This window comes from Hyperolius riggenbachi, chromosome 9 (genome assembly GCF_040937935.1).
Source record: "Hyperolius riggenbachi isolate aHypRig1 chromosome 9, aHypRig1.pri, whole genome shotgun sequence".
NCBI classification, from domain to species: Eukaryota; Metazoa; Chordata; class Amphibia; order Anura; family Hyperoliidae; genus Hyperolius; species Hyperolius riggenbachi.
This window is the reverse complement of record NC_090654.1, coordinates 111,049,816-111,063,854: the sequence shown is the minus strand read 5'-3', so window position 1 is coordinate 111,063,854 and position 14,039 is coordinate 111,049,816. Positions and strand designations below refer to the sequence as shown.

General features: G+C 45.5%; 1 protein-coding gene across 6 annotated transcripts in view; it reads left to right on the top strand.

The window, feature by feature from the left end:
• MTA1 (metastasis associated 1) overlaps positions 1 to 12,357 on the top strand; it is a 188,204-nt gene extending 175,847 nt beyond the window's left edge. For 4 of the 6 annotated variants that reach the window (XM_068253333.1, XM_068253331.1, XM_068253332.1 and 1 more), the window contains 2 exons: positions 994 to 1,145; positions 10,002 to 12,357. In XM_068253333.1, coding sequence (XP_068109434.1) covers positions 994 to 1,145; positions 10,002 to 10,143 — 294 coding nt within the window. In that variant the 3' untranslated portion in view covers positions 10,144 to 12,357. The remainder of the gene's footprint in view (positions 1 to 993; positions 1,146 to 10,001) is intronic. The other 2 variants (XM_068253336.1, XM_068253334.1) reach the window with 1 other exon arrangement.
• Positions 12,358 to 14,039: the final 1,682 nt, after the last annotated feature.

The window sequence follows — 14,039 nt, the reverse complement described above, 5'->3', positions numbered from 1 at the left end:
AGGAAATACTGTAAACTGAGAATACTTTTACTAATAGAACTGTTAATTGTTTTTTTTTCCATCAATTAACAATGCAAAGTGAATACGTAGAAAATTAATCTGAGTTAAGTTAATATTTGCTGTGTGATAACCTTTGCCTTATAAATAGCAACACTTCTTTTTGGTAGACTTGCACACAGTTTTTTAAGGATCTTGGTAGGTAGATGGTTCCAGTTCTCTTGAAGAACTAGCCGCAGATCTTCTATGGATGTAGGCTGCCCCTAATCCTTCTTTCTCTACATGATGTTGAGATCAGGGCTCTTGTGAAAGTGTACCTATAAGAAAGAATGCTGTTGAAAAGACAAAGGGTAGACTCAATAAATACCGATTTGATTTAGATTTTAATTCCCATGCACAGACATAAACATTAAAGGGACCCTGAGAAGCGGCCTAAATTGAAAATCTGGACTTACCTGGGGCTTCCTCCAGCCCCCCATAGTCGCGAGGTCCCCCGGCATCCTCTTGCTTCCTTCCGTGGTCCCGCTGGCGGCTCCGGTAATCTGGCGATTTCGTTTAAAGTCACACATGCGTACCCCCACGCAGGTCGCCGTAAGCGTCCTGCGCATGTGTGGTTCTCTAAAGACTGAACCGCACATGTGCAGGATGCTTACCATGACCAGCATGGTGACGCGCCAGGGGCGCGCACTCGTGACTTTAGCTGAAGTCGCCAGATTACTGGAGCTGCCAGCGGGACTATGGAAGGAAGCAAAAGGGACCTCGCAGGCTATAGGGGACTGGAGGAAGACCCAGGTAAGTCCATATTTTCAATTTAGGCCACTGCTCAGGATCCCTTTAATGCACCTCTGAGACGAACAATCCTGTTTGTAGTTATGTATGGTTATATATGTCCCTTTACTGTGGACACAGTGTGGAAGAGCTTTAGGCAATGTTATGATATATTAAGCATTTAGCAACATGACCTCTACAGTATTTTCTTTTATTTTTACCTACAAGGGACCAAACCGAAACTTACTGCTCAATGGGAAATCCTACCCTGCAAAGGTCAGATTAATCCGAGGAGGCTGCCTGCCTCCAGTCAAGAGGAGGCAGATGAACTGGATTGACGCCCCTGATGATGTCTTTTATATGGCCACAGAGGAAACAAGGTAAGCAAAGATTACCGTCTATTGATGTGAACTGAGCAGCATTAGTACCGCACCTATTGTCTTTTCTTAGCAACATGGCCTTGAGCCCAGGTTTCTGAAGTCGGATGAAAATTATACTTAGACTTAAAGTGAATCCGAGATAAACTTTTACTCATTGCATAATTGTGTTCCTTTCATATAGTTTATAGGGCATTCCTCAAGCCAAATACTTTTTTTTGTTTTGTTTTAATACTCTAATTCCCTATAAACTAAACAAGCCTTGCCCACAGCTCCTTTTGTGCCTTGGCACTGTAGCAAGGACTTATGGGAGCTCAGTCTGGGCTGGAGGAGGAGGAGGAGGTTACTAGCCATTGATTTCAGAGGCAGATGGGAGGAGAAGAGGGGACTGAATTTACACACAGCCCTCAGCCTGTGACAATGAGACAAACAGAACATGGCTGCCCTCATTGTATCATAGGAATAAATAATCATAAACTTTTGAAGCTGTTTGCAGCTAGATATGCTGTGTAAACTATCTAAACTTTATAGGCAAGTTACTTGTTATAGTAGTTTTTCATCTCGGATCCGCTTTAACTGGTAGCCTGTCTGGTTTGTGCATTGGTGCAGCGGTTGGACATTATGAGATTCGGGAAAAAGGGATATATGGCTGAATTTCATACCAAGAAGTTGAGCAGAATATAGGACCTAATGGGGCACTAGAGCAGTGATTATTAATGTGGTATGAGTAAAACGACAAGGCTGTAAATAAACAGTTTTACCAGCAGTAATTTATTTTTTACTCAACTTCAGAATCTCATTAACTACTTCGGGAACGCCAGTAGTAAAATCTATGACACACTTGTGGCTGCTTAAGCTTGATGTAGCGTAATTTTACTACACCGGCTCTATCACATGGGACACAGTCGCCCGTCTAACGACAGCTGAGCTCTGGATCCAATGAAGTGAGCCAATCGCAGTGATCACAAAGGAAAAAAAAATAAAAAAAAGGCTCTGGCTCTTAAGGCGCCAGGGCCTCGCTGTCCCCAATCTGGAAACCTGGAATAAGAATAAAATTCAAGTTGTCATTGCCTACAGTAATAAGGATGTTATTTGCCTGGCTGTTTTGTTCTTCCTCTGCCTTTAGTACTGTATGGTTCAATGATCCAAGAAAAATGTCAAAAACTGACAGTAAGCTCAAACAACAGTACTGTCTGCACACTGCACTCTGGTTACATACAGTTGCAAACAAACACCCTGAACAAAAATGTAGCTTCAATCAATAGGTGGCGCTGGTGCAAAAGTTGGTCCCTAAGCTGCATATTAAAACAAAAACATTCAAACCTAATGGATAGTTAAAATAGATATAAATATCACTATGCACTGTTAAAAACACAAATAATATTTTATTGTACCTCACATAACAAACATCATAATGAATGCACCAATTTCTCTGACCTCTCCACGCACCTGTGTCTCATTCACCTGCCACTCTCACCAGAAGATAAACCAGAGTGGAACAGTACAAATAAAGTCGGATAATAACATTCAATAAAAATGTGTTTTCCTACTTTTTATTACCAATACAGTTATTATTATCTAGTATTTATATAGCGCTGACATCTCACGCAGCACTGGACAGAGTATATATTGTCTTGTCACTTGACTGTCCCTCACAATCTAATCCCTACCATAGTCTTATGTCTATGTATGTATCGTGTAGTGTATCGTAGTCTAGGGCCAATTTAGGGGAAGTCAATTAACTTATCTGTATGTTTTTGGGATGTGGGAGGAACTGGAGTGCCCGGAGGAACCCCACACGGACATGGGGAGAACATACAAGATCCTTGCAGATGTTGACCTGGCTGGAATTTGTTTGTTTACAAGTTCCCAAAGTACAGTTTATCTGCTTTAAATCATGCCATTGCATTTTCTTGCATAGCTGCTGTATTTATATATTAGGATCTATCTAGTGATCACTTATCAGCTTCTACAGCAGAGGGAGCCCATTTTCAGCACAGAATGATATAATTAAAAAAATAATGCCTTCACCTCTTTGGATGCGGCAAGAAGCTGCCCACTGAAGCAAGGAGTTTTCCATTGAAGAACAAAGTGCTGTGTTTGACTGTTTGAACACTGTTCTGCCACATTTTTTTTGTTGTAGTAGATTTTATGAAGTTAAGGAAAGGTGGGGGGAAAGGCTGCACATCCCTAAACACATGTTGCAATTGAATGGTTAATCGCACAGGCATACACCGCCTCTGCCAGACTGAAAAATGCATGCCCTGCATCCAAGACAAGTGTATGCCTGTGCGATTAACCATTCAATTGCAACATGTGTTTAGGGATGCGCAGCCTTTCCCCCCACCTTTCCATAACTTTGTAACTATGTAACTGTCAGGTTAGCTGCTCCCATCCCCTCCTCCTGAGTTTCCTGTTTGCATGATAAGTAGTAGCAGATTTGCATATGATTTGCATCTGAATTGAATGCGAAGTGTGCAGAAAATCTATTTAGGTGCTGCACACTGAGCTGGTGGGCATCTCAGATGCAGCCTTAGTGGTATGTGCTGGCGTTCTCCTCGCTGTTCAACCAAATGTAAGTTACACATTTTTTTTGCTTAGCTGCTCCCAAGGTTTTAAATTTAGGTTAGGTCACTTGCCCGGAGGTTTGCCTCACCGTGGCGCAAGTGTCTAGTATAATATACTTTGCATGCAAACCATATTGGAAGCTAAAGTTCCTCCTAGTTTAATAAATGTTAGCACTTGTCTTGGATGCAGGGCATGCATTTTTCAGTCTGGCAGAGGCGGTGTATGCCTGTGCGATTAACCATTCAATTGCAACATGTGTTTAGGGATGCGTAGCTTTTCCCCCACCTTTCCTTAACTTTGTAACTATGTAACTGTCAGGTTAGCTGCTCCCAGCCCCTCCTCCTGAGTTTCCTGTTTGCATGATAAGTAGTAGCAGATTTGCATATGATTTGCATCTGAATTGAATGCGAAGTGTGCAGAAAATCTATTTAGGTGCTGCACACTGAGCTGGTGGGCATTTCAAATGCAGCCTTAGTGGTATGCGCTGGCGTTCTCCTCGCTGTTCAACCAAATGTAGTAGATTTTATGCTGTTAAACTTTTAGAGCAAAGAAGATCATACCACTTTAATGAGTATTTGGAAAATAATCATACACATTTGAATGGCATGCAACTTGAAACCAGGCTGTTAGTAAACAACATCCTGGACCCTCTACAAACTGGCTTTAAGAAACACCACAGCTGTGAAACAGCCCTCATCCAAGTCTGCAACGATCTGCTCATGGCAAGGGACAGAGGGGAATGCTCCATCCTAATCCTGTTGGATCTCTCAGCGGCTTTTGATACAGTTGACCACGAAATCCTGCTTAACAGACTGCAGGAGTACTGTGGCATCTGTGGACCGGTCCCCCAGTGGTTCAGATCATTCCTGACTGACAGAACACAGAGAGTATCCCTAGGTCCTATAATGTCCAAACCTGCACCTCTACAATTCGGAGTGCCACAAGGATAAATCCTATCCCCTCTGCTGTTTGCAATCTACATGTTGCAACTCGGTACACTTATCCTACGTCATGGCCTGACGTACCACTGCTACGCCGATGACACACAGCTATACCTGTCCTTCAAACCTGGTGGTACAGACCCTACTCCAAAAATAAACTCTTGCTTAGCTGAGCTACAGGCATGGATGAATGATAACTGGTTGAAACTGAATGCTGACAAAACTGAGGTCCTGTTTGTCCAAAGCCAGCACTCGCCATCAAAACAGCTCTATCCTAAAGCAACACCAATCAGGATTGGGAATTCAACCATAAACAGCTCCAACCTTGTGCGCAGCCTTGGCGTACTAATCGATGGGGAATTGAGTTTCAGAAACCAAATTTCATCTGTAGTTAAATCTTCCTACTTTCATCTGAAGAACTTTTGCAAAGATTAAACATCTGATTCCCCCAGAGGATCTTCCAACGCTAGTCCACGCCTTCATCACATCACGGCTGGACTACTGCAATGCCCTTTATGCTGGCCTTCCCAAAAAGGACCTGCATTGCCTGCAATTAGTGCAGAATGCTGCTGCCAGATTGCTAACAAACCAGCCTCGCCACTGTCACATTACACAGATCCTTCGCTCACTGCACTGGCTACCAGTAGAATGGTGAATACTCTTCAAGATTGGTCTGTTGACATTCAAATCCCTGCACCATCTAGGCCCTGGATACATAAAGGACCTGCTGAAGCTGCACCACACCTCTCACAACCTCAGATCAGCAAGTTCTATAAACTTGGTCACTCCCAGAGTGCACCTCAAAAAATCTGGAGATAGAGCCTTCTGTCATGCTGCCCCTACTCTTTGGAACTCCCTGCCACACCCAGTAAAGACAGCTCCATCCCTGGAGCTATTCAAATCCAGACTGAAAAGCCACCTGTTTAGCCTGGCATTTCCAGACTTATAAAATTCTTCCTCTGTACCATGATGGTCGGAGCCATGCTTATGCGCTTTTAGTCCCATGAGAGAAAAGCGCTTTACAAATGTTATTTGTTGTTGTTGTTGTTGGTTAAATGTGATTGTTTATAGCTGAACTCTTTTTGGACTTTTTGCAACAGTGAGTTGATTTTTCAGCTATAATCGCAGGATCTGTGGCATTATTTTTTTGGAACTACCAGCAAACTTTGGGTTTTTAGCAGTAGCTGACATTCTCAATTCTCGTTGATTTTTATTTTTTTATTTTTTTTTTTGGGGGGGGGGGGGGGGGAGCGGCAGTCTGTGGTTATGTGCTGCGGGTGAATGAGAAAAGGTGTGCGATGAAGGTCAGGGGAATTGGTAGTTTTGAAGTTTTCTCAACAAATGGCATTTCTTTTAAAAGGATACGTGAGGGGAAAGAAACTTTATACAGCTAGTAGACTCTGTGTCCCTCGCCGCAGCTCCGCTGTGCTTCACTGATCAGTAGTTCGAGTTCGCGAACTTCCGCAAAAGTTCGGTTCGCGTAAACTTCCGCGAACCGCAATAGACTTCAATGGGGAGGCGAACTTTGAAAACTAGAAACATTTATGCTGGCCACAAAAGTGATGGAAAAGATGTTTCAAGGGGTCTAACACCTGGAGGGGGGCATGGATGAGTGGGATAGACGCCAAAAGTCCTGGGGAAAAATCTGGATTTGACGCAAAGCAGCGTTTTAAGGGCAGAAATCACATTGCATGCTAAATTGCAGGCCTAAAGTGCTTTAAAACATCTTGCATGTGTATACTTCAATCAGGGAGTGTAATTAGAGTACTGCTTCACACTGACGCACCAAACTCACTGTGTAACGCACCGCAAACAGCTGTTTATGTTGTGATGGCCGTGCTGGACTGGTGTGCACCATGGCCAGAGTGCAGGTCGTGGCGGTTTTCAAGCCAATATGGTCGCCGGGCTGTGGTAGCTCAATGATAGAACAACAGTGACTGTCAGGTAAGTATATGCAGTGATGGGTATTACAACAGGCACAGTGACACTGCGTGCGCTCATCTCACATAGGTGGGTGGGTGCACAGTGAACAACAGGTAGGTATATGCAGTGGGTATTACAATGTGCACCTGTCACACACACAGGTAGTAGTCACTGAATGTGCTGGGCCTGGCAGTGGCACACACAGTAGGAATTAGCAAGGCTGTCTATGCAACACAAGTGTCAGTAGGACACACAGAAAAAAAAATAGATCACAAGAGCAAGATTAGCTCTCAAAAGAGCTGTTGTGGGGTGCTTTTTTTTTAACAATAAGAATCAGCAAGGAGCAAGATAACAAGCCTACAAGAGCCTAACTAAGCTTTCCCTGAGAGACTGAGAGTGTGCAGCAGCTATCCCTTCCCTAATTACTGCAGGCACACGAGTGAGTGAAAAGCCTGACGTTGCCTGCCTTTTATAAGGGGGGGGGGGGGGGGGGGCTCCAGGAGGGAGTGTAGCCTAATTGGCTACAATGTACCTGCTGACTGTGATGTAGAGAGTCAAAGTTGACCCTCATGATGCACTATGGGGGCGAACCGAACTTCCGGAAAAGTTTGCGGTTCTCCGCGATCGCGACCCACGGAAGTTCGCCGGAAACCGTTCGGGCCATCTCTACTGATCAGCTGTCTGCTCTGTACCCGAGAGCTTTCTGCGCAGGCGCACTACCATGTACAGTAGTAGCATGGAGCGTTGCCAGAGCGTTCTGCACAGCCACAGTAGCATGGAGCATGGCCAGGAGTTTGATGCACAGCCACAGTAGCATGGGGGTGTGCAGGAGTGTGATGCACAGCCACAGTAGCATGGAGCGTGGCCGGGAGTGTGATGCACAGCCACAGTAGCATGGAGGGTGGGCAGGAGTGTGATGCACAGCCACAGTAGCATGGAGGGTGTGCAGGAGTGTGATGCACAGCCACAGTAGCATGGAGGGTGGCTTGGAGTGTACTGCACAGCCACAGTAGCATGGAGGGTGTGCAGGAGTGTGATGCACAGCCACAGTAGCATGGAGGGTGGCCGGGAGTGTACTGCACAGCCACAGCAGCATGGAGTGTGGCCGAGAGTTTTTTGCGTATTAGCATAGAGCGTGGGCAGGAATGTTCTGTGCAGTCCTATGGCTGAGATAGTTCTGCACAGCCACAGCAGCATGGAGTGTGGCCGGGAGCGTACTGCACAGCTACAGCAACATGAAGGGTGGTCGGGAGTGTACTGCACAGCTACAGTAGCATGGAGGGTGGTCGGGAGCGTACTGCACAGCTACAGCAGCATGGAGGGTGGTCGGGAGCGTACTGCACAGCTACAGTAGCATGGAGGGTGGTCGGGAGCGTACTGCACAGCTACAGTAGCATGGAGGGTGGTCGGGAGCGTACTGCGCAGCCACAGCAGCATGGAGTGTGGCCGGGAGTGTTCTGCGTAGTAGCATGGAGCGTGGGCAGGAATCTTCTGTGCAGTTCCATGGCCAGGAGTATTCTGCGCAGTAGCATGGAGTGTGGCCAGGGTCGTTCTGCACAGGACCATGGCCAGTAGTGTTCTGCTCAGTAGCATAGAATGTGGCCAGTTTAAGTTCTGCACAGGTCCATGTCCAGGTGTGTTCTGTGTAGCAGCATGGAGTGTGGGCAGGGGTGTTCTGTGCAGTCCCATGTCCAGGAGCGCAGTAGCATAGAGCATAGCTGGGAGTTTTCTGCACAGGCGCAGTAGCATGGTGTGTGGCCGTGAGCATTCTGCACAGGCCTGTGGCCATGAGCATTCTGTGTAGGCCTGTACAAAACACTCCCAGATACGGGAGTGCAATAATTAGCAGCGTGTGTGAGCACCCACGTTTTTGCAAAAATAACTGTCCTGGTCGGGTTGCTGTCTGCTATGGAACATACAGCTGATCAGTGAGGCACAATGGAGCTGCGGCGAGGAACACAGAGACTTCTTGGGGCTGGAAGTATGAAAAGCTGTATACACCCTTTATTTCTCCCTCATGTATCATTTTAAAAGAAGTTTTATTTGTTCCCAGTCCATATTGGGAGATGTATGCAGATGGCATGGTAAATGTAATACTGCTCAGTCTGGCTCATTGGCCTATAGGCTGCATTGCCCTTGTTCAGTTACAGCTCAAAGCTGGGGTCAGGGCTTTCCAATTCTCAAAAAGGATCACAGAGTCTGGGGCGGAGTTAACACAGCATTATGAAAGTGACCTACTGGAAATGACCTTTGGTCACTTTGAGCCAGGCAGAGACTGGAGATCAAGACTTTGGAAATGTCTGTGTGTCTTTGCATGTGGGTCTGGGTTATAATTGTAGTGAGGAAGGATGGAAAGAGGTTGCATTGCAAAAGGCTGCTGTAATTGGAGTCTGGAGAAGAAATGTTTCAGATGTCGGATAAGGAACACAGACAAGTGAAGATAAGTTCTATTGTCTGACCTCTAGGCATGCTTAATAAGATACTAATAATCAGTTGATGCAAAAGATTCACTAATTTTATGCTAATGTTTGCAGATCGGACATGTTGAAAATAATCAATCTGGCAGTAAATCTGCCAGAAAATCTAATCATGTGTATTAGGGCTTAAATCCACTAGCAGCCATTTTCTAAGCGCTAGTGATTTCAAAAGCTCTAGCTAATGCAATGCTTTGAGAGATTTTTATAAAATCACATCCCTCTAGTGGGATTACACCCATAACATTACATTAGCAAGAGCTTTTCAAGTTACAAGTGCTTAGAAATGGCTTAGTAACGTACTGCTGTCATGGGAAAATAGACGGGGCAGGCTCCTCAACCTGCCTCGGTGTCCTCTCACCTCTCCACTCTGCCTTCCTCGTCCCGATTCCACTTTCCGTGTCCTCTCACTGTGACAGGAAAATAGACAGGGCAGCCCCTCCCTGTGCCTGTGTGTGGCCTCCTCTGCTTCTTAGGCAATGAATACCGGCAACACTGGGCTGCAATAAGAAGCTGGAGAGGCTACACACAGACGCGCTGCTGGAAGGGCCTTAGAGGATACGAGGAGTGGAATTGGGACGGGTAAGGCAGCGTGGAGGGGTGAGAGGACACCAATGCAGGTTGAGAAACCTGAGGCATTGCAGACACTGCCACACCTGAACTTACTGATTTCCTCCTATTTTCAGGACTTGGTTGGCCAGCTTTGTTCAGGGCGCTTCCTGGCCAGCCAAAATCCCATGACTGACAGTTATTCTGCGTATTTGCTGAAGAGCTTGGCCACTTCTCACATTGGCCACTCTGGCCACTTCGGGATCTGGCTTTAACATGTATACAAATTGCCCACTTTAACCATTTCTATTGTCTCAGTTTGCTGTCGCATGTATGTAACAAATGCCTAAATACAAGAATTATAAAAATGTGTACTAACATGTCCGCCTTTTTTTTTTATTTAGAAAGGTCCGCAAGATGCTTTCATCCTCTGAAACCAAGCGAGCCGCCCGTCGGCCTTACAGAAACATAGTAATCTGCCAATCTCAGGTGGGACTACCCATGCGCCACCCAGTCAACGACGAACCAATTGTTATTGAGGACTAAGACTCGCCTGCAGATCAAATCTGCAAGAATCTCCTCTAGAAGGTTCTTACCAAGATGATACTTGACTTTCACAGTGTTGAGTTCATGAAAACTTTTGCAGCTGTTTGCATCTTTTAAAGGATTCCATGCTTTGTATAAGCATCAAAACCTACGGACTTGTTCAACGCATTGGTTAATTTTTGTTAACCCAGTCATTCCCTTGTATACATGTAGAACTATGATTTGTTATTAGTCCTCTTTTTTTCCCTTATTTTGGGATCTGTTCGACTGGTATTAGATGACTGCAAAGAAAACGTAATGTACTAAAAGGGACATTTTGACAGTTCTGGTTTAGTGTTTGATTTCATTGCAATTGCAAATAGGATTCTAAAACTTTGTACACTTGAAAAAAATGTATTATTGCTGATGCCTTTCTTTTTACAAGGTGTATTGATTTTAATTTTTTGGAAGTGCCATTTATTGTTGTTTTTTTTTTTTTCCATTTATAGACTGAATAAAAACAAATCTAACTTATGGAATATAATTTTGAGGAAACTTGTCTGATAAAATATAATTGTGCTTCTTGTGCTTTGGGTTTAAACATTGAAATGTTTCCATCAATAATCCATTTATGCTGGGAGGAACTTGATACATTCTCATAGAAACCGTAATGCCAAGATTTTTACAGTAAACTGTCCATATTTTAGATTCAGTTTACAATAAACATCAGTTTTCACAGACCGCCCATTTATTCAAATGTATTGCACCCCCCCCCCCCAACTTTGTAACTTTTAAGTGTCATGTTAAGTTTAAAGAGGACCTGTTTTAAGGGCCCCATCTAATCTGAACCTATTGCCACAGTAGATATATGGATGATAACAGAATCAGAATATGCTCACCTATGCTGAGGGAACCACAAATTCATCCATGCCAGAAAGTCAACGTTACAGTGTCTGGTCACATGATCTGAGCTGACGGGGTTTACCGGAGTAGTATGCAGGAACAGGCAGGTAGGCAGTGGCTTTACCTAAACTCTAAAGCCCTGTACACAGGATAGATAAAACTCGGACAAGGCAGCCACTAACAACCGCCTCTGCCAAGATTCTAGCGTGAGTACAGGGGACACAATGCCTCGGCGCATCAACTAGAGCGAGCGCTGGCCTAGAGCATTGTTCTTCCAACTCACTCTGCTGCGTGATGCTCCTTATGCACTGCTTCGTCAGCCCTTCCCCCTGCCCATCAGTTAGCTAACAGAGATGGTACAAACTGTTCACTTTTGACCAGTCCGTGCATCTGGACCATATCTGGTCACGAGGTCTTGACGTAATGCACATGCGCTAGCTGGCGGCACGCATCCTTGATCATGCACCTGTAGCCACGCACACTATGCGAATGCGCAGAGCGCTCCCGGCCGCGTGCTCATGTTGGAGAACGAATGCCACCAGGCAGCACCTGCCCATTATGTTTAGACCTCTGCGACCCGGAAGTGGGTGCAGTAAGTTTTCGGCCATCATTATTAGCTAACAATTGTTGATTCACTATGCTAGAGCAGCGCAGCTTAATGACAGCAGAGTGTTATAAATCCCGGCGCACGCTATGCAGCCATAGAGTGCCTAGTTAAATTACACTTGGCTCAAATACTTTAAAGAACGCTTCGTTATATATAACGAGCGATCCACTGAACCTGCCCAGAGCCCGGCAGGTCCAGTAGCTTGAAAGTACGATATTCCTGCACTTCGATTACCCCAATAGCCTGATTGTCACTGTAGCAGCACAGCTTAGTGAATCAACCTCATGGAGGCTAGCGATGTGTCTGTACAGAATCAGCCCTGCACTGTCACCTGAGGGATCAAGTCCTGATTCCTGCTGGATGACTTGCCTCTGTACAGATGTGACATATGGTGATCAGATCACTGTATTTCGTTACCTTCCAGGCAGCAGAGGGAAATCGAAGGATTGGCTTTTTCAGCAGAGTATATTTTTGTGAAGTTTTTGTCATCTCTGTGTTCTGTGGCAGAAGAGTTGGTTTACAAGTAAGTAAAACCATGTACTTTATTTGGAAATGCAAAATAAATATGGCAAACCATTTCAAATATCATGTTGCTATACCCCTGATGAAGCAGGCATAGTGTTGTGAAACAACAGGGATCTGTAGCAGTGTTGAACATAGTGTGCTTGATATCAAATCATTTTTGACTTCTTTGTATTTTTTGAATAAACTACATGTTTTACTTATTCTCTTGAAAGCATATTATTGGATTTTAAAAGAACGTACAGTACATGCTAAAAATAACTTTTCATAACGCTTAAAGAGAACCAGAGACGAAGCACCCTCATGTATTTTACTACATTTATCAGTGGGAACATGACAGTAAACACCTACCCTGCTCTCTGTTTTATTCTTCTCTGCTTAATTTGCCCGTTATCAGCTCTGATAGCAATCCCCGACTGAGCCTTCAGTCTAGGTTGGACCTGGAATCATTATAGCTGAGTCAGTCTTCTGTGAAGTCTTTTCAAGCCCAAGCCTGCCCCCTACTGGCTCAGCTTTCCTGTTTTGCATACTCCGAGCTCTGATGACATGGGAGGGGCTGCTCCTGCTGAGAAAGAAGCTCTGAAACAACAGACAAGTGTGGTTGTTGTGTGATCTGTGTGCACTGTGCAGTTTCATTCCTATGAGAGACACCACAGGCAGCTGCACAGCATACCAGAATAAGTTGAAAGCACACAGATGAAAGTCTGCAACCCTGCTTGTCTATAGTTTCATAGAGCCTAGACAGCACATCCAGAACAACTCATAACCCGGAAGCAGAAGGGATATGAGCCGACGGCCATATTGGATTTTTCCTGGAGCAATAATGGATAAAAAACACTCAAAAAGGCACACCAGAGCGGCGAAACTATCAGGTAGAGCATTTATTCTTTACAAGCTATTGACTGATATGTTTATTTTGTATGAAACGTTCATCTCTGGTTCCCTTTAAGTGTTTCATGTATGTTTTGTGACATCTAGCACTTAAAAGAATGCTTTAAAGTCGCAAATCCACTGCGCCTGTGTGGCTGCGTCCTCGCTCCCGCTGACATCACCGGGAGCATCTTGCAAAGTCGCAGACCGGTGAAGTTTGTGAGGACGTTGCCGCGCAGGAACAGTGGCTTTGCATTTTTAAACTCACAAATTCCGTAAGTGAACCGGCGGTGAGGCCCGGAGCATAGGTGAGTGGCTGCGAGGGCACAGGACGTCTGCGGGGGACCATTAGAAGCCACAGGTAAGTTCAACTCTCCCCCCCCCCCCCCCACAGCATTCCTAAAGCGGACCTGAACTCAAAACTTCCTCTATGCTCTAAAAGATACACAACAGCATAATAACCTTTAACCTCCCTAGCATTCTGGACGAGCTCAGCTCGTCCAGAGACGCTAGAGGGCACCGCTCAGGCCCTGCTGGGCCATTTTGAATAATGTTTTTTTTTAAACGCAGCAAGCACTTTGCTTGCTGCGTGTCCTACCCGATCGCCGCCGATCTGCCGCAATACACGCCCCCCCCCCCCTCGAGACCCCGTGCGCTGCCTGGCCAATCAGTGCCAGGCAGTGCTGAGGGGTGGATCGGGACTCCCTGTGACGTCACGACGTCGATGACGTCACTCCGTTCGTCGCCATGGCGGCAGGGGAAGCCCTGAAGGAAATCCCGTTCAGAATGGGATTTCCGGACGCGTCTTTGCGCCGGCGGCGATCGGAGGGGTGGGAGGGAGGAAGCAGGGAGGGAGAATCATGTAGCTAGTGCTAGGCTAGCTACATGATAAGAAAAAATGCACAAAAAAATGTTCCCGTGGCTGCAGGGCCGCGGAAATCAGAACGCCAGTCAGGTTAAAGGCAACCTGAGACGATCAGCGTATCCGGGTTCCATACTTATCTGGCTTCCTTAA